This window comes from Calliopsis andreniformis, chromosome 12, assembly GCF_051401765.1.
Source record: "Calliopsis andreniformis isolate RMS-2024a chromosome 12, iyCalAndr_principal, whole genome shotgun sequence".
Taxonomy (NCBI): domain Eukaryota; kingdom Metazoa; phylum Arthropoda; class Insecta; order Hymenoptera; family Andrenidae; genus Calliopsis; species Calliopsis andreniformis.
In genome coordinates this window covers 19,537,370-19,556,881 of record NC_135073.1, presented here as the reverse complement: position 1 = coordinate 19,556,881, position 19,512 = coordinate 19,537,370, and the positions used below count along the sequence as shown (strand labels likewise).

The following is a 19,512-nucleotide window of genomic DNA, read 5'->3' as shown; positions in this document are numbered from 1 at the left end:
AGTTAGAAAAAGAATCTGATGGATACCTTTGATTGATAATTATTTGCACAGGATAAATATATTTGGAAGTAAAGACTTAAGTTATAAAAGTGCAGTATAATGACGTAACTGCGATGTTATGAAAACGAGCCAAAATGCTGGATAAAATAGGATAGGAGAAAATGGCGTTATTATCAAAGAATCGTTGCAGTCTGTGAGAACTTGTGTTACAGTGTAGTCTATGCTTATTAGATCGTCATCACTCGTGTGACAGTTGATCGTAGAGCGGGGGTCGGCCGATCACCCGCTCAACATTCTAAAGATTTTGCGATAGTGATTAACGCGGGATGGGTGACTCCTTGGACGGCTCCGGGGAACCGTCCCCGGAGTCTCAAATCGTTATAGTTGTAGGCTACCGGCAATTTGCAAGTTATTTAAAAAAGGTGGTGATGGTTCTTTTACCTGACGAAGAGGTGGTACCACCCGCGTTCAATTCCGCTCTCGAGGACAAAACCAATCAGGACACTATAAAGAAATTCCTAAGCGATTCGCAAGTGTGGGCGCTTTACATACAAAGAAGTTCCAGTAAAGGTACGTCTACCGATGATTCACGACAAATCATCGAGACAGATTGCTCTTCTGAATTTTGCACTATGCCCTTCTGCGATATCCTCCATTGCGGTCTCTTGATACAACGGTACATCGACTCGCGAGGACAGGAAACGTACTCTGAAAATTAATGCGATGTTTGACTACCGTTCAATACAGTCACGCTTCTTTCGAATATGACTCATACTTTAATATGATCAATACTCGTAACGACAATCTTACGTTGTTTTCCTTCATATTTTTTACTTATACAGCATGGCTTATCGCGAAAGTATACCGGTACATCCATACACGGAAAATGCATCGATTGTAATCATATTTTCATATCTATATCTAACATTTTTTATATTAATAAAATAAAGTAGAAACCTAAATGTTTAAACTACCGTAACCGTTCATTTTTTAAATGAAATATTTTTAAATTTTCAAAAAGGATGTTACACTTGTATTATTTTATGCATGTTTTGTAGTTACTCCATTTCATTTTTTTTATTCTATTGTTTTTCAGAGGAAGATACCAATGAAGCAGACGAAGAAAAGGAAAATAATGTTTTCTATATTTCTAATGAGATACATTTTACTAGTCCTAAAATGGCCTCCTTAGTTTTAACAAAACGTGGAGCAGTAGTTGAAGCGGATAAATCTATTCATTCTCAATTGCGTTTAGTTACATTTTCAGATGGGCCACCCTATGAAACATTGCACGCTATAAGTAAAACCATGGCCCCTTATTTTAAAAGTTATGTCAAAGAAACTGGTCGTGTAGACAGAGATGGTGATAAAATGGCACCATCTGTTGAAAAGAAAATAGCAGAACTTGAAATGGGTTTGTTACATTTACAACAAAATATAGATATACCTGAAATTTCATTGCAAATTCATCCAGTTGTTGCACAAGTTATTAAACAGTGTGCAGAAGAAAACCGTAAACCAAAAGTTGCTGACTTTGGTGATAAAGTTGAGGATTCAACATTTCTCAATCAATTACAAAATGGTGTCAATAGGTGGATAAAGGAGATTCAGAAGGTAAAAATTATATTGCTTTCGTTTTTCTATATTTTTACACTATTTTCTTACTATTGTAATTGTTGATGTCTTTACAGGTTACTAAATTGAATCGAGATCCAGAATCAGGTACTGCGCTTCAGGAAATTTCTTTTTGGTTGAATTTGGAAAGGGCATTACATCGGATACAAGAGAAGCGAGAAAGTATAGAAATTTCTTTAACTTTGGATATACTCAAACATGGAAAAAGATTCCATGCAACAGTTAGCTTTGATACAGATACTGGTCTACAACAAGCTTTAGCTACTGTCAATGATTATAATCCGCTAATGAAAGACTTCCCAATCAATGATTTGTTATCTGCAACAGAACTTGAAAGAATACGAATTAGCGTGCAACAAATTTTTATGCACTTGCGAAAAATTAAAAGCACAAAGTATCCGGTTCAAAGGGTACTGAAACTAGTAGAAGCTATCTCCAGGGATCTAGGACAACAGCTTCTTAAAGTGTTAGGTACCAGGATATTAATGCACATTCCATTTGATGAGTTTGAAAAAGTTATGGGACAATGCTTTGAAGTATTTAATACCTGGGATGATGAATATGAGAAATTAACTGGATTATTAAGGGATGTTCTTAAAAAAAAACGTGAGGAACATTTGAAAATGGTATGGAGAGTTTCACCAGCACATAAAAAATTACAAAGTAGGATGGAACATATGCGAAATTTCCGTCGCCAACATGAACAACTCAGGACAGTCATTGTTCGTGTGCTTAGACCTACAGTTCGTCAAAATAATAATAATGCTGCAATGGAGAACCCTGATAATGACAACGTAAAGGTTGAGTTTGCTTTAGATGCAGCAGATGCAAATGCTATTAGCGAAGTAAATTTAGCATATGAAAATGTCAAAGAAATAGACTGTCTCGATATTAGCAAGGAAGGTATTGAATCCTGGAAAGCTGCTGTTCATAGATACGAAGAACGTATTGAGAGAGTTGAAGCCAGAATCACAGCCCATCTCAGAGATCAATTAGGTACTGCAAAGAATGCAAACGAAATGTTTCGAATTTTTTCGCGCTTTAATGCGCTTTTTGTAAGACCTCATATTCGAGGTGCTATTAGAGAATATCAGACACAATTAATACAAAGGGTAAAAGACGATATCGAAGCTTTACATGAGAAGTTTAAGGTAAAAAAGTGATGAAACTAAATGCCATATATATTATTCATTAATTGGTTTACTTATTTCTTTTATTAATATAGGTTCAATATGCACAAAGCAAGTGCTGCAAAATGAGCACGGTTAGAGATCTACCGCCTGTTGCTGGTTCCATTATGTGGGTTAAACAAATAGACTATCAACTAACGATGTACTTAAAGCGGGTTGAAGATGTATTAGGTAAAGGCTAAGATTATTTTCCAAATATCTCTACAGTTCTCACTTACTTTTTTTTCATTAGGTAAAGGATGGGAAAGTCATATTGAAGGTCAGAAATTAAAGGCCGACGGAGACAGTTTTCGCATGAAGCTATCTACTCAGGAAATCTTCGATGACTGGGCACGTAAAGTACAGCAAAGAAATTTCGGTGTAACTGGAAGGATCTTCACAATAGATAATGTACGATCGCGAACAGGACGCGGCAATGTCTTGAAATTGAAAGTTAATTTCCTTCCTGAAATTATTACATTATCGAAAGAAGTGAGGAATTTGAGGAATCTTGGTTTCCGCGTACCATTACCGATTGTGAATAAAGCTCACCAAGCCAATCAACTATATCCATTTGCAATCAGCTTGATTGAGAGCATCAGAACTTACGAGAGGACACTCGAGAAGGTAATATTTTGTTGTATTTAATTATTTATAATTACGTAATTTCAAATTTTATGTAAGATTTTAAACAAATTACATTGATATAGCAACTGAATTTTATTTTGTGAACGTTTTTACTCTAGAACTGACACTCTTAGAAAATTAGAAATTAAACATTTTTTAAATATGAATAAGACATAGAAAATGATAGGGAATAAAGCCAGGTTAAAAGTACATTAGTTACACTGATATTTCTAATTCCTTGGATCTCCAATATTTTTAGCTTACCAATCGGAGTCCTCACTGCCCTGTATTGAAGGTAGTCAAAAATGATGCTTTCAGGAATTATGCATCTTGCCTCTATATGCAAACTATTACTGTATGCCTGCTTAGCATCTTGTAGAAAAATGATACAATTTTATTTTAGTACAGTGAATAATTAAAAAAACTTAGTATAAGTTTATCTGAAAAAAGTAGGTAAATCGTCAGGATGTGCGGGAAAAATTCCGGATTTTTGGTTTTTAATTAAAATAAAATCTTGTTACGTAGACATTTTTCTCTCGTTTGATAAGATTTTTAATTCACTGACCTCATAAGAATGTTAACAATTCTACTTGAATAGTATTGTGATTTTTTTCTGTCTTTCGTAAAATATATACCTAACTATGATTAAGAAAATATGACTATCCGCACATTCAAAGTTGCTTGTAATTGATATGATAACATCTTGTATTTCTACATTTTTATAACATTTAAGGTGCAAATAAGAATTATACAATTTCTTAGTATTGGCTATGAATATGTAAACTTTTGTTTGCATTTTTTGTATGTACATTATTGAATGGTAAATCGTAATTTATGTCGTAAAATTGTATTGGTATTGATAGCGTCACATTTTTTAAATTATATTTCACAGTTCGTATTTTTCCATAGATCGAGGATAAGGCCAGTATCATACCGTTGGTTGCTGGAATGCGTAATGACATCTTAGGGCTTATTTCAGAAGTAAGTATTATATTAGTTATAATATTACAATACATGTTACAATATTAGTTATAATATTATGTGTAAGTTGTAAAATTACTTGTAATGCGTAAATTGTAATTTAGGGAATTGCCTTAATTTGGGAGAGTTATAAATTAGATCAGTATGTACAGCGACTTTCCGATGCTGTTGTTTCATTTCAAGAAAAAGTGGAGGATCTTGTGGTAGTCGAAGAACAACTGGATGTTGATGTTCGTTCTCTCGAAACGTGTCCATATTCGGCAAATACTTTCGCTGATATACTGTCTAAAATTCAAAAGGCGGTTGATGAGCTATCTTTGAAAAACTACTCCAATTTGAATATCTGGGTATCTCGACTTGACGAAGAAGTAGAAAAGAATTTAGCAGCTAGGCTAGAAGCTGGAATAGAAGCGTGGACAGATGCTCTTAGGGGTCAAAAGAAAGAAGTGGATTTAAGCATGGACACAGATGCGCCTTCTCAACCTACTCATAAACCTGGCGGTGATCCGAAAATTCAGAATCAAATCCACGAAGTTCGCATAACTAATCAGACTATGTATTTATATCCAAGCATCGAAGATGCGAGATTTCAGATAATGCAACAACTATTTGCATGGCAAGCTATTGTCACTTCGCAGGTCCGACTTCAGAGTTCAAGATATCAAGTAGGTCTAGACAAGCCCGAATCAGGTACTTACAGGAACCTACTTACCAAGTTGCCCAGTGGAAAACAACCTCTGGAAGCAGCGTATGAAGCAGTTGAATCTAAAATGAAAGATATTGCTGATTATGTAGATCAGTGGTTACGCTATCAGGCACTCTGGGATCTACAGCCAGACAACTTGTACGGAAAATTGGGAGAAAATATAAACTTATGGATGAAATGTTTGAACGATATTAAGAAAACTAGAACTACGTTTGATACGTCGGACACTAGACGCGAATTCGGTCCTGTAATCATTGATTTCGCAAAGGTGCAGAGTAAAGTATCTTTGAAATATGATTCTTGGCACAAAGAAACTTTGGGTAAATTCGGAACTCTTCTCGGTAATGAAATGGCAAGCTTTCATGCACAAGTGTCGAAATCTAGAAGCGATTTGGAACAACAATCAATCGAAGCTGCTAGTACTTCTGATGCAGTTGGATTTATAACTTATGTCCAATCTCTGAAACGTAAGATGAAAGTTTGGGAGAAGCAGGTTGACATATATCGCGAGGGTCAAAGAATACTGGAACGCCAAAGGTTTCAATTTCCGTCTTCATGGCTTCATGTGGATAACATAGAGGGTGAGTGGAGTGCATTCAATGAAATAATCAGGAGAAAGGATACGAGCATACAGACACAGGTTGCTTCATTGCAAATGAAGATTGTGGCGGAAGATAAAGCGGTTGAAATAAGAACTACCGATTTCTTGGGCGATTGGGAAAGGGGCAAACCGGTCGAAGGTCATTTGCGACCAGATGATGCATTACAACAACTGCAACTATTTGAGAGTAAGTTTACTAGATTGAAGGAGGAACGAGACAATGTAGCAAAGGCTAAAGAAGCTTTAGAATTGCAAGAACCGGGAGGAGTGTCTACTAGTGAGGATAGAATGCAAGTAGTTTTCGAAGAGCTTCAGGATCTGAAAGGAGTTTGGTCAGAGTTGTCAAAGATATGGGCTCAGATAGACGAAACCCGCGAAAAACCATGGTTATCGGTTCAACCAAGAAAATTACGTCAACAGTTAGACACAATGATGGCACAGTTGAAGGAACTACCGGCCAGACTCAGGCAGTATTCTTCATATGAGTATGTCAAGAAGATGTTACAGAGTTACACGAAAGTTAATATGTTAATTGTTGAATTAAAATCTGATGCTTTGAAAGAGAGACACTGGAAACAATTAACAAAGCAACTTAGAGTGAACTGGGTGCTAAGCGAACTCACTCTTGGGCAGGTGTGGGACGTAAATTTACAGAAAAACGAAGGAATAGTCAAAGATATTATTCTTGTTGCGCAAGGTGAAATGGCGTTGGAGGAATTCTTGAAACAAGTTCGAGAATCCTGGCAAATGTATGAGTTGGATTTAATTAATTATCAAAATAAATGTAAATTAATTCGCGGTTGGGATGATCTCTTCAACAAAGTTAAAGAGCACATCAACTCTGTGGCCGCTATGAAATTGTCACCTTATTACAAAGTATTTGAAGAAGAAGCACTGACTTGGGAAGAAAAACTAAACAGAATCAATGCATTATTCGATGTATGGATAGATGTTCAGAGACGTTGGGTATATCTGGAGGGAATTTTTTCTGGAAGCGCTGACATCAAAACTTTACTACCTGTTGAAACGTCACGCTTCCAAAGTATTAGTTCCGAGTTTCTCGGTTTAATGAAAAAAGTATCGAAATCACCAATGGTTATGGATGTGTTAAATATTCCTGGTGTCCAAAGAGCACTTGAACGTTTAGCCGATTTGCTCGGAAAGATACAGAAAGCTCTTGGAGAATATCTGGAAAGAGAGCGTACATCGTTCCCACGATTTTACTTTGTTGGTGATGAAGATTTGCTAGAAATTATCGGAAATAGTAAAAACATTGCACGATTACAAAAACACTTTAAAAAAATGTTTGCTGGTGTAGCAGCTATTCTCTTAAATGAGGACAATACAGTTATTACCGGTATAGCATCTCGTGAAGGAGAGGAGGTACTTTTCCAGAATCCCGTGTCTACTACTGATTATCCCAAAATTAACGAATGGTTGACTCTTGTAGAGAAAGAAATGAGAGTGACGTTGGCATCGAGTCTTGCAAGAGCGGTACAAGATATCAAACAATTCAAAGATGGTAATATCAATCATCAGGCGTTCATGACATGGTGCGATACTTATCAAGCTCAAATCATAGTTCTGGCTGCACAAATTTTATGGTCAGAAGATGTTGAAGCAGCTTTGCACGAAGCACAAAGCGATCCTAGTAAGAATTCCTTAGAAAGAGTATTGCTTCAAGTCGAAGGCACATTGAATGTCTTAGCGGATTCTGTTCTTCAAGAGCAGCCTCCTCTACGACGGAAAAAGTTGGAACATTTAATTAATGAATTTGTACACAAACGCACAGTAACAAGAAGGTTGGTTGCGAATAAAGTGTCCAATCCAAAGGCATTCGAATGGTTATGCGAAATGAGATTTTATTTTGATCCGAGACAAACTGAAGTTTTGCAGCAACTTACAATACATATGGCAAATGCTAAATTCTTCTATGGGTTTGAATACTTGGGAGTTCAAGATAGGTTAGTTCAAACACCTTTAACAGATAGGTGCTACTTAACGATGACTCAAGCTTTGGAAGCTCGTCTCGGAGGTTCTCCGTTCGGTCCAGCTGGAACAGGAAAAACTGAATCCGTAAAAGCACTAGGTCATCAACTAGGAAGATTTGTCTTGGTTTTCAATTGTGATGAAACTTTTGATTTTCAAGTAAGTGGAGAACAGGAATACAGTAACATCATAATCGATACTGATTACAGTCAATTAAATAACATTACTACTTATTTTCTTTAGGCTATGGGCCGTATCTTTGTCGGTCTTTGCCAAGTTGGAGCATGGGGTTGTTTCGATGAATTCAATCGTTTGGAAGAACGCATGCTTTCAGCTGTCTCCCAACAAGTACAAACTATTCAAGAAGCATTGAAAAGTCAGATGGAAGGCAAAAAGGAAGGAATGCTTTGTGTAGAATTAGTAGGCAAGCAAGTCAAAGTATCTACCGATATGGCGATCTTTATTACAATGAATCCAGGCTATGCTGGACGATCAAATCTTCCTGATAATTTGAAGAAGCTGTTCAGATCGCTAGCCATGACCACGCCAGATAGACAATTAATTGCTGAAGTTATGCTTTTTAGCCAAGGATTTAGATCGGCTGAGAAACTTGCGTGCAAAATCGTACCATTTTTCAAGTAAGTCCTCAGAAATTTATTAGATCTTTATATTATATTTTTTTATGAAGTCTACAACTATATTTTATTTGTTCAGGCTGTGCGATGAACAACTTTCTAATCAATCTCATTACGACTTCGGCCTTCGAGCCCTCAAATCTGTACTTATTTCTGCGGGAAATGTGAAACGTGATCGCATTCAGAAGATTAAAGAAGGCATGCAAAATCGTAGCGAGACCATTATTGATGAAGCTTCAATCGCTGAAAATTTACCAGAACAAGAAATTCTTATTCAATCAGTTTGTGAAACGATGGTGCCAAAATTAGTCGCTGAAGATATACCATTACTATTCAGTTTACTCAGTGACGTATTCCCGAATGTAAATTATACACGTGCTGAAATGAAAGGTAATCATCTAAATTATGTTATATGCTTTGAGTAATTCGTCTTTGCTTACATGATCATTTTATATTTATAGGATTGAAAGATCAGATAAGAAAAGTATGTATGGAGGAATATCTAGTGTGCGGTGAAGGCGACGAGCAAGGAGGAGCTTGGCAAGAGAAGGTAAGGAAACATTTGAATATTGACAGTGTAAATAATCATCATTGCATTATTCCCTCACTTCATCGCCCATTAGAAATAGTAGCATGAAACAAGTAGTACGAATAAAGTGCGATCAATCTTTTGACAGTTCGTCCTTTGTTCATGAAAATATGTGATACGATATAGATATAATGTATTCTTAATGTTTAAATTGTTTACCCTACGCACCCTCAGGAAATGGTCGGTGAGACCTGGGTAGAAAAGGTAAGAGCAAAGTGAACTATGATCAGTATCACGTGATCGGCATTTTTTAATTTCGTAGATATCCTGCGTTGTAAATTGGCATGATTATCATTTCAGTTTTGATTCGGTAGTCAAGTTTAAATTCGAGATTAGTAATACCTCTGTTGTTTAGGTACTTCAACTTTACCAAATCTGCAATCTGAATCATGGATTGATGATGGTCGGACCCAGTGGTTCTGGTAAAACGACGGCATGGAAAGTGTTGCTAAAAGCTTTAGAAAGATTCGAAGGAGTAGAAGGCGTTGCTCATGTGATCGATCCCAAAGCCATTAGTAAAGAAACACTGTATGGTGTATTGGACCCGAATACTCGTGAATGGACGGATGGTCTCTTTACTCATATTCTTAGAAAGATTATTGATAACGTAAGAGGAGAAATCAATAAGCGACAGTGGATCATATTTGATGGTGATGTTGATCCAGAATGGGTTGAAAACTTGAACTCTGTATTAGACGATAACAAACTACTCACGCTACCAAATGGTGAACGTTTAAGCCTACCACCGAATGTGAGAGTTATGTTCGAAGTGCAAGATCTAAAGTATGCTACACTGGCTACGGTCTCACGTTGTGGTATGGTTTGGTTCTCCGAAGATGTCCTTTCCACAGAAATGATATTTGAAAACTATATGCTACGTTTAAGAAACATTCCGCTTGAGGATGGAGAAGAGGATAATCTTGGCAAAAAGGCAACGGAGAAAGATGATACTGTATCTCCTGCCTTGTCTGTGCAAAGAGAAGTTGCCAGTATTTTGCAGAGCTATTTTGCTCCTGACGGATTGGTGGTGAGATGCTTGGAGTATGCCATGAAACAAGAACACATCATGGATTTCACACGTCTGAGAGCATTAAGCTCCCTCTTCTCCATGTTAAATCAATCTGTACGCAATGTTCTACAGTACAATCACGCTCATACAGACTTTCCTTTACCCAGTGAACAATTGGAACGTTATATACCAAAGTGTTTAGTATACGCTTTACTTTGGAGCTTCGCTGGAGACGCAAAATTGAAAGTTAGATCCGATTTAGGAGATTTTATTAGATCAATCACAACTGTACCATTGCCTACGCAAAGTAACATCCCTATTATAGATTTCGAAGTAAGCATTCATGGCGAATGGTTGCCATGGAGCAATAAGGTTCCACAGATTGAAGTGGAAACACATAAAGTCGCAAGTCCAGATATCGTAGTACCTACCTTGGACACTGTAAGGCACGAAAGTTTGCTTTACACATGGTTGGCAGAGCACAAACCGATAGGTAATATAATGCTTTTGTAAAAATCATGATGAAATATATGCAACAAAGTACATATAGCAATGATATACATATATATGTATATTTTCTTCTTACAGTGCTTTGTGGACCACCCGGTTCTGGTAAAACTATGACTTTATTTTCTGCTTTGCGAGCTTTACCTGATATGGAAGTTGTTGGTCTTAACTTTTCATCGGCTACTACTCCTGAGCTGTTGCTCAAGACTTTCGATCATTACTGTGAATATCGTAAGACACCTAACGGCGTTGTACTATCGCCAGTGCAACTGGGCAAGTGGTTGGTCCTGTTTTGTGACGAGATCAATTTACCTGACATGGATAACTACGGTACCCAACGTGTAATCTCATTCTTGAGACAGTTAGTAGAACACAAAGGCTTCTATCGAACTAGCGATCAAGCATGGGTTACGTTAGAAAGGATTCAGTTTGTCGGTGCCTGTAATCCTCCGACAGATCCAGGCAGGAAGCCTCTTAGCCACAGATTTTTGCGACATGTACCAGTTATTTATGTCGATTATCCAGGAGAAACCTCTTTGAAACAAATCTATGGTACATTCACACGTGCTATGCTCAGGTAAGAATAGTCCGCGATGTCTACATTAATGTTATTAACGATTCAAAGGCGTACTGCATATTAGAATTCACATGATATTATTTTAGATTAACTCCTTCACTGAGGGGCTACGCAGAATCCTTAACCAATGCAATGGTGGAGTTTTATTTAGCATCGCAAGAGAGATTTACTCAAGACATGCAGCCGCATTATGTTTACTCTCCCCGTGAGATGACTCGGTGGGTGCGTGGGATCTGTGAAGCTATCAGGCCTCTTGATAATCTGTCTGTCGAAGGTTTAGTACGTTTATGGGCACATGAGGCTCTTCGTCTCTTCCAAGACAGACTAGTGGAAGACTCAGAAAGGGCTTGGACTAACAAGAACATAGATGCAGTCGCTATGAAACACTTTATGAGTGTCGACAGAGAAAAAGCTTTGGCCAGGCCTATATTGTATAGTAATTGGTTGTCAAAGGATTACGTACCAGTTAATAGACAAGAATTACGAGATTACGTTAGAGCAAGATTGAAAGTATTTTATGAAGAAGAATTAGACGTGCCTCTGGTACTTTTCGATGAAGTTCTCGAACATGTTTTACGAATCGACAGAATTTTCCGACAGCCTCAAGGACACCTGTTACTCATTGGTGTCTCTGGAGCTGGTAAGACGACTCTGTCTAGATTCGTTGCATGGATGAATGGCTTATCCATCTTCCAAATAAAGGTATAGATACGTACTTTCATATTATTCCGTTGTGTTCAATAGTATTTCTAAGTTACTCACAAAGCATTATTTGTTTGATTTGTAAAGGTACACAATAAGTATACTGGTGAAGACTTTGATGAGGATTTGCGACAAGTGTTGAGGCGTTCCGGTTGCAAGGACGAGAAGATAGCCTTCATTCTCGATGAATCTAACGTGTTAGATTCTGGCTTCCTTGAGCGAATGAACACATTACTTGCAAACGGAGAAGTACCTGGCTTGTTCGAAGGCGATGAGTATACGACACTTATGACACAGTGCAAAGAAGGAACACAGCGTGAAGGACTTATGCTGGATTCCAACGAAGAGCTCTACAAATGGTTCACTGGTCAAGTGATGAAAAACTTGCACGTAGTATTTACAATGAATCCTAGCACTGATGGCCTTAAAGATCGGGCAGCAACTTCGCCAGCATTGTTCAACAGATGCGTATTAAATTGGTTCGGTGATTGGTCGGACAACGCGCTCTTCCAAGTTGGAAAGGAATTTACTAATCGTGTAGACTTAGAAAGACCTACATGGAAGGTTCCAGACTTTTTCCCATCTGTTTGTTCTTTAATTCCATCGCAGCCTTCCCACAGGGATGCTGTTATAAACGCTTGCGTTTACGTGCATCAAACGTTGCACAAAGCCAACGCAAGACTCGCAAAACGAGGCAGTAGGACCATGGCAATTACTCCTCGCCACTACTTAGATTTCATTAACCATTTCGTCAAATTGTATCAAGAGAAGAGAAGCGATCTGGAAGAGCAGCAATTGCATTTAAACGTAGGTTTAAGTAAAATTGCAGAAACGGTGGAACAAGTGGAAGAAATGCAAAAAAGCTTGGCTATCAAATCTCAAGTAAGATATTTGTTTTATACAAGTATTACTATGTGCTGAAAGCTCTGTTTTCCTTTACACATATTGTTCGCGTAGGAACTGCATGCTAAGAATGAAGCAGCAAATGCTAAATTACGGCAAATGGTAAAAGATCAGCAAGAAGCAGAAAAGAAGAAGGTGCAGAGTCAGGAGATTCAGCAACAATTAGCAATACAGACAGTCGCCATTAATCAAAAGAGGGATGATGTAATGGCTGATCTAGCGCAAGTCGAGCCTGCTGTTATTGATGCACAAAACGGTACGTATAATTTATTTGTTAATCATTTGAATTATCGCGACGATTGTAGAAGCAAGCATCGATTCCTCTTTTTTACAAATGATTGCAATCGTCGCTCAGTTTTTACATTTCGAATGTCTTGATATCACGTGTCGCATGCTGTGCTGAAATATTTACAATGAGTGTAGCTGTCAAGGGAATTAAGCGCCAGTATCTAGTCGAAATTCGATCAATGGCAAATCCTCCCAGTCTCGTAAAGCTGGCTTTAGAATCGATATGCCTGTTACTTGAGGAAAATGCTACTGATTGGAAGCAAATTCGTGCCGTCATTATGAAGGATAGCTTCATACCAACTATCGTCAACTTCAACACGGAGGACATCACGTAAGGAAATAACTATTCAGGGCCTGCTGAATGTTCAATACTCACGTGGGAACTTACCGAGGCAGAAACAATCCCATAACTCTGCTTGACGATACATGTTGTGTCCTTTGGCTGAAAACAACCAGCACACTCACTCACGTGTACATACGTTCTTATAAAAGAAATTTTTTATATCAATTATATTTTTAGCAAATATTTGAAGTAACAAAATGGAACAAATTTATGGTATTAGACTATTATAAGAACGTGACAAAGTACGTAAATAATGTATCACAATGTATATATATGAAGTATTGGTCATGCCTTTTCGATCTGTAACTTTATAGGTCAGCTGAAATGAAGCACAGCCTGTCCCGCGGAGCTTGTTTCTTGCATAACTTTTGTCATAACTTTTCTAATTGCACATGCCTGCACTATATTTTTTCTCTGTATTATATCAAATCATTTCGTTGTTCGTATAGCGGTGAAATCGATAAAGAAACAGCATTTAGTCGAAGTTCGGTCCATGGCGAATCCGCCGGCGATCGTGAAGGTCGCGTTGGAGTCTATCTGCTTGTTGCTCGGTGAAAATGCCAGTGACTGGAAATCTATTCGCGCTGTCATCATGAGGGACAATTTTATCAATACTATTGTCTCTAATTTCAGTACCGAGGATATTACGTAAGCATGCTTTCACTGTTTGTCTTTTTCTTTAATGAACGAGATGAAATTCTTTGTACCGAGGGATCAGCGAACACGGTTCGTTGATACATAAACACTTTGTAGAAAGTTTAGACGTCTAAAATGAAGATGGATTGTAATTAGAAAAAAGAGAAGTTAATTACGATTGCCTCAAGTTAATACGTAATACTAATACTCGTTACATGTATGTACAACTAATCTCTGTGCTTGCTGATCTCAAATCTAAACCAAAAGGAAAACTGATGTTAATCACAACGCACAATTACTACTACTTAAGAGCATGTGAACGATAATTGACAAACGTGTTACTAACCGACGTTACGTGTATAATATAAAATACTAAATTTTATTCGTTAATCAAATGTATTTACAATGATATACATACAATTACATAGTATAATATCTTTATGGCTAAAAGAGTTTAATATATTCGTTAACGTTTACTTAGTGACGAGGTGAGAGAAAAAATGAAGAGTCGTTACTTAAGCAATCCCGATTATAACTTTGAAAAAGTTAATCGAGCCAGTATGGCTTGTGGGCCTCTCGTTAAATGGGCTACTGCTCAAGTAGGTAGTCGTAAAACAGTATCTCTTATATCTTTAATATAAAAAAATAGGCAATTAATGTTTAAAACTTTTAGATCGAATATGCAGATATGTTGAAACGAGTTGAGCCCTTAAGAGACGAGCTCCATTCATTGGAACGACAGGCAGAAACCAATAAGCAGAAAGGCGAGGAAGTGAAAAATTTGATTGCACAGCTAGAACAGAGTATAGCTTCATACAAGGAGGAATATGCCCAGTTGATTTCTCAAGCTCAAGCTATTAAAGCTGACTTAGAAAGTGTACAGGCTAAAGTGGATCGTTCTATTGCTTTGCTGAAATCTTTGGTAATTGAAAGGGAACGATGGGAAGCAACTAGCGAAACATTTAAGAGTCAAATGTCTACGATAATTGGAGATGTTCTTTTATCGTCCGCATTTCTGGCTTATGCTGGGTACTTTGATCAACATGTAAGTATTTCAAAATGACAACATTTTCTATTTTTTTATTTAAAAAACGATATTTACTTATATCTATTTCCTTCTTCGCTAGTATCGACAAAATTTGTTCAGTACTTGGTGTCAGCATCTACAACATGCAAATCTACAATTCCGACCAGATATAGCAAGGACAGAATATCTCTCGAATCCCGATGAACGTCTGAGATGGCAAGCAAATGCTTTACCAACGGATGATCTTTGTACCGAAAATGCTATCATGTTGAAACGATTCAACAGATATCCGTTGATCATTGATCCATCGGGACAAGCAACTGAATTTATAATGAACGAATTTAAAGACCGAAAAATTACCAAAACGAGCTTCTTGGACGATTCGTTTAGGAAGAATCTTGAAAGTGCTTTGCGTTTTGGTAATCCCCTACTAGTGCAGGATGTTGAGAATTACGATCCGATACTAAACCCTGTTTTGAACAGAGAATTAAGGAGAACGGGTGGTCGTGTGCTAATCACTCTTGGAGACCAAGATATTGATCTTTCTCCATCCTTTGTCATTTTCTTGTCCACGCGAGATCCAACGGTGGAATTCCCATCAGATATTTGCTCTCGTGTTACCTTTGTCAACTTTACTGTCACCAGAAGCTCGTTGCAGAGTCAATGCTTGAACCAAGTCCTAAAGGCTGAACGTCCTGATATTGATGAAAAGAGATCCGATTTACTGAAATTACAAGGCGAATTCCACTTACGACTAAGGCAACTCGAGAAATCTTTACTGCAGGCATTGAACGATGCCAAAGGAAAGATTCTTGATGATGATTCTGTGATAACTACCCTTGAAACGTTGAAACAGGAAGCTGCCGATATTAGTAAGAAGGTGGAGGAAACAGATAAAGTAATAGCAGAGATTGAAACAGTCTCACAGCAGTACATGCCTCTGTCTCAAGCTTGTTCAAACATGTACTTCACAATGGACAGTTTAAACCAAGTCCACTTCTTGTACCAATATTCTTTGAAAATGTTTTTGGATGTTTTCACGTCAGTCTTGTCACAAAATCCGAGGTTAAACAATATATCAGATTACACGCAACGGCTATCGGTTATTACAAGTGACTTATTCTCAGCTTGTTACGAGCGTGTCGCTCGTGGAATGTTACACACAGACAGATTAACATTTGCATTATTGCTGTGTAGGATTCATTTGAAAGGTATTACTACTGAATCTACTTATGATAGTGAGTTTACATTCTTTTTGCGAGGTAAAGAAGGTGTATTGAACATTCGAGGACCTATCGTTCCTAATTTGACTTCGGAGCAACAAGAAGCTATGATGCGATTGAGTCTCAGGCTTCCCGCTTTTAAGAAATTGGCCGAGAAGATTCAAGAAAATGTGGAGTTTAACTCATGGCTACAATCGCCGACACCTGAGACGTGCGTGCCAAAGCTTTGGGACGAAGAAAAACCTTTAACACCGATAGGAACGGCTATGCATCAGTTGCTTATAATTCAGGCATTCCGACCAGACCGTGTAATAGCCGCAGCGTCCTTAGTTGTCACTTCTGCTTTAGGAGAAACGTTCATGGCTGCGGCAGAGTCAGAACTTGATTTCGCTTCTGTTGTTGAGAACGAATTAAAAGCCACTGTACCCGCCTTGCTTTGCTCGGTGCCTGGCTTTGATGCATCTGGTAGAGTCGATGATCTGGCAGCTGAATCAGGCAAACAAATAGCTAGTATTGCCATAGGATCTGCAGAAGGATTCAATCAAGCTGACAGAGCGATCAACATGGCTGTGAAAGCTGGTAGATGGGTATTGCTGAAAAACGTTCATTTAGCACCGCAGTGGCTGGTTCAACTTGAAAAGAAATTACATAGTTTACAACCACATGCCAGTTTCAGGCTATTCTTAACTATGGAGATTAATCCGAAGGTACCTGTGAATCTATTGCGAGCTGGTAGAATATTTGTCTTTGAGCCACCTCCTGGCATTAGAGCAAATCTATTACGAACATTTAGTACTGTACCTGCTTCGAGAATGATGAAAGCACCCAACGAGAGAGCGCGCCTGTACTTCTTGTTAGCGTGGTTCCATGCTATAGTTCAGGAACGTCTTCGTTACGCGCCGCTGGGATGGGCGAAACACTATGAATTCAACGAGAGTGATTTGAGAGTAGCTTGCGACACTTTAGACACATGGATAGAGGCAACTGCTATGGGCAGAACCAACTTACCACCAGAAAAAGTGCCTTGGGATGCTTTGGTGACGCTGCTCTCTCAATGTATATACGGCGGTAAAATTGACAATGACTACGATCAACGGCTGTTGGCCTCATTCCTTCGAAAACTTTTTACTCCACGATCGTTTGAGGCAGATTTCGCGCTGGTTGCCAATATCGACGGTCTACAAGGTGGTCAAAGGCATATTACTATGCCAGATGGTACTAGACGCGATCACTTCCTTAAATGGATCGAATCGCTATCTGATAGGCAAACACCTTCCTGGCTCGGCCTGCCAAATAATGCTGAAAAGGTACTTCTTACAACCAGAGGAACGGATTTGGTATCAAAATTGTTGAAGATGCAGCAGCTAGAAGATGAAGATGAATTGGCATATTCCAACGAAGAATCTTTGGATACCCCCAGAGAAGCGGAAGCCGATGGCCGTCCTTCATGGATGAGAACATTGCACAATTCAGCTTCAACTTGGCTTCAGTTACTTCCTAAGAACCTACCGACACTGAAGAGAACCGTTGAAAATATCAAAGATCCTCTCTACAGATATTTCGAGAGAGAAGTGAACAGTGGCGCGAAATTACTTCAAGATGTAATTCATGACTTAGAAGACGTAGTCTTAATTTGTCAGGTATGCTTTTAGATTTTATAATTAGTTGGACATTTTCATAAATTAAGAATTCGATACATGTGTCATACTTTTCAGGGAAAGAAAAAGCAAACGAATTATCATAGAACCATGTTATCGGAGTTAGTAAAAGGTATCCTACCTGGTGGCTGGAGACGGTATACAGTACCAAGAGGATGTACTGTCATACAGTGGATAACAGATTTTAGTCATAGGGTATCGCAGTTGCAAGAAGTTTCACGACTAGTATCTCAAGGAGGAGCTAAGGAAATCAAGGTTTGTTACCTATTTAGATATTGTTATTGATTCTATCGTTGATATACTCGTGTATTTTTCAGAGTTTCCCAGTTTGGCTTGGTGGGTTATTGAATCCTGAAGCCTATATTACTGCAACAAGGCAGTGTATAGCACAAGCGAACAGTTGGTCACTGGAAGAACTTCAGTTGGATGTAACAATTGGAGACGCTGATAATATCGCAACCGATGACTGTTCGTTTGCTGTGACGGGCCTCAAGTTGCAAGGAGCACAATGTAAGGATAATCAGCTATACTTGACTTCGACTATAATGACCGATCTACCAGTTACCATGCTGAGGTGGATACGGTCTTCTACCGACGAAGTTCGAAAAGGCAAACTGTCTTTACCAGTTTACCTAAATAGTACGCGTACGGAATTACTGTTCACTGTCGATTTGAACATTGCTCCTAGTCAAGATCCTCATAGTTTCTACGAGAGAGGAGTCGCCGTTCTTACATCCACCGCTTTGAATTAAACACTTTTAAAGCTAGAGCAAATCGCTTTCGAAAGCCAGTCTTTCGAACGTAATCTTTTAACCGAAAACGATATTTAAGGAATAATATTACGATACAGTTACTTTGCAACGACTTAATTATCAGTATAATTTAGGGATATGGGCAAATGAATTTCTTCAAACTGATACTTTAATTCTCTATATGTAGCATAGGATTTCATAAAGGTATTTATTTATCTATTTGTCTTCAATTATTTATGTGAACTGACGATATAAGGAATGCCGAACTTCATTTATGTAGAATAGTGATGTTCGCATAGCTTCGTATTTTGGATCCTATTAGTAAACATTTGCCCATTACCTTTACCGTTATAGATAAATATATGGTAAAAAACAATTATTTAGTACGTCAACAAATACTTTCCAGCACATTCTATAAACGTGCAATGGAATGGATTATTCTGTTCAATGGTTAGCATAATCTAGGAAGATGCGAGACATCTGCCTACAGAATCGTTTCGATAACAAGATTGTAATATACATAGTTTAATTTAGTTTTGTATACGTTCAAGACAGAAAGGCCGCTTTCCGTAACAAAGTTACAGTTGCGTTTGCTTACGAGTAAGTACTAAAAAAGTACTGCTCTGTAGACTTTATATTATTTGAATGGCATCTAATAAATAACTTATCGTGCTCCATAAGTGTTATTATAAAAAAGAAAAAGAAGAAAAAACTACATGTTCCGTACTCTTTCTTTATACTCTGTTTCTTCAACCAAAAATAGTCACTTCTATATCTGTAAAATTATGCGATATTAAATAATATAATAATATTAACACCAGTGGTACCTATATTTTTTAAATAATTTCGTTTCACCATTTCAAATTAAACCTTAAAAAAATAGATTACGATTTATAAAAGAACATAAAAATTTTATTATGGTCCATAATATCAGATATAGTAATTACATTTACGA

At 37.8% G+C, this 19,512-nt stretch overlaps 1 protein-coding gene across 6 annotated transcripts; it reads left to right on the top strand.

The window, feature by feature from the left end:
* The first annotated feature begins 207 nt into the window (after positions 1 to 207).
* Dhc64c (dynein heavy chain, cytoplasmic) lies at positions 208 to 19,377 on the top strand. 6 transcript variants are annotated; one of them, XM_076389446.1, is made up of 23 exons: positions 208 to 570; positions 1,097 to 1,614; positions 1,692 to 2,378; positions 2,412 to 2,786; positions 2,861 to 2,996; positions 3,058 to 3,431; positions 4,341 to 4,412; positions 4,517 to 7,867; positions 7,952 to 8,346; positions 8,423 to 8,733; positions 8,805 to 8,893; positions 9,107 to 9,136; positions 9,288 to 10,434; positions 10,530 to 11,025; positions 11,112 to 11,727; positions 11,815 to 12,609; positions 12,685 to 12,886; positions 13,711 to 13,909; positions 14,379 to 14,496; positions 14,571 to 14,942; positions 15,025 to 17,787; positions 17,863 to 18,060; positions 18,123 to 19,377. In XM_076389446.1, exons 1-23 carry the CDS (start codon positions 327 to 329, stop codon positions 18,555 to 18,557), a joined length of 13,923 nt encoding a protein of 4,640 aa, XP_076245561.1. In that variant the 5' UTR covers positions 208 to 326; the 3' UTR covers positions 18,558 to 19,377. The 6 variants fall into 6 exon arrangements, with proteins under 6 accessions (XP_076245561.1, XP_076245566.1, XP_076245564.1 ...); XM_076389451.1 differs by lacking the exon at positions 13,711 to 13,909 and adding an exon at positions 13,054 to 13,249; XM_076389449.1 differs by adding an exon at positions 3,691 to 3,726 and having other exon boundaries at positions 1,692 to 2,786.
* The last annotated feature ends 135 nt before the right edge of the window (positions 19,378 to 19,512 follow it).